At 68.7% G+C, this 613-nt stretch overlaps 1 protein-coding gene across 2 annotated transcripts in view; it reads left to right on the top strand.

Annotated features, from left to right (window-relative positions):
* The window catches only part of KLHL23 (kelch like family member 23), a 13,719-nt gene continuing 13,106 nt past the window's right edge, over positions 1–613 (top strand). The window contains exon 1 of one of the 2 annotated variants that reach the window (XM_023529603.1): positions 1–504. In XM_023529603.1, the coding sequence (XP_023385371.1) occupies positions 114–504 (391 nt within the window). In that variant the 5' untranslated portion in view covers positions 1–113. The remainder of the gene's footprint in view (positions 505–613) is intronic. The other variant, XM_011357888.2, reaches the window with a different exon arrangement.

Genomic DNA, 613 nt, shown 5'->3' with positions numbered 1-613 from the left:
AGGGCCGGGCCTGGTGAGAGCTACTGGAAGAAGGGTAAAGGGCAACCCACTCTCAGCCCCTGTATGTGCTCTTAACTCAGGACTTAAGAGTTTGTCTAGAGAGAAAATGCTTGATGTGTGTGTGTGTGCGTGACAGAAAGACACCAGGAGAGGAGAAAGCTAGCGGCGCCGACGGTCTCCGCAAGGAAACCGTCCCACCAGCTGCGGGGGGCACCGCCCCCGAGGGGTTGCAGCCCGGAGCCCGCCCACCCTGCCCCCAGCACGGCCCCGCCACCCGGGAGTTCCCGCGAGTGGCCCCGCGCCCAGGCCGGGCGGGGGGCTGTTTGCACGGAGGCGGGAAGCAGCCGGAGCACCAAAATAGTTGCCGCTTGTGGGCTGGAGCTGCACTAGCAGGCAGCCTCCGCCGCGCCTCTTCCAAAGATGGTCAGAGGGTCCGGAGGCGCTCCCGCCCCTGCTCGCCGCTAGCCCGCCGGCCAGCACTGCGTCCCGGAGCTGCCACAGGAGGTAGGTGCGGTACGGACCAGCCGCCCGAGGCCAGCGGGCGGGGAGCGAGCGGGACCGGGAGTGGGAGAGCGAGGCCGCGCCGTCTCCCAAGCCCGCCCGATTGCCGAGG

Source organism: Pteropus vampyrus, unplaced genomic scaffold (genome assembly GCF_000151845.1).
Source record: "Pteropus vampyrus isolate Shadow unplaced genomic scaffold, Pvam_2.0 Scaffold2, whole genome shotgun sequence".
Lineage (NCBI taxonomy): Eukaryota > Metazoa > Chordata > Mammalia > Chiroptera > Pteropodidae > Pteropus > Pteropus vampyrus.
The sequence above is the reverse complement of the archived record's forward strand: the minus strand, read 5'-3'. Positions and strand labels throughout refer to the sequence as shown.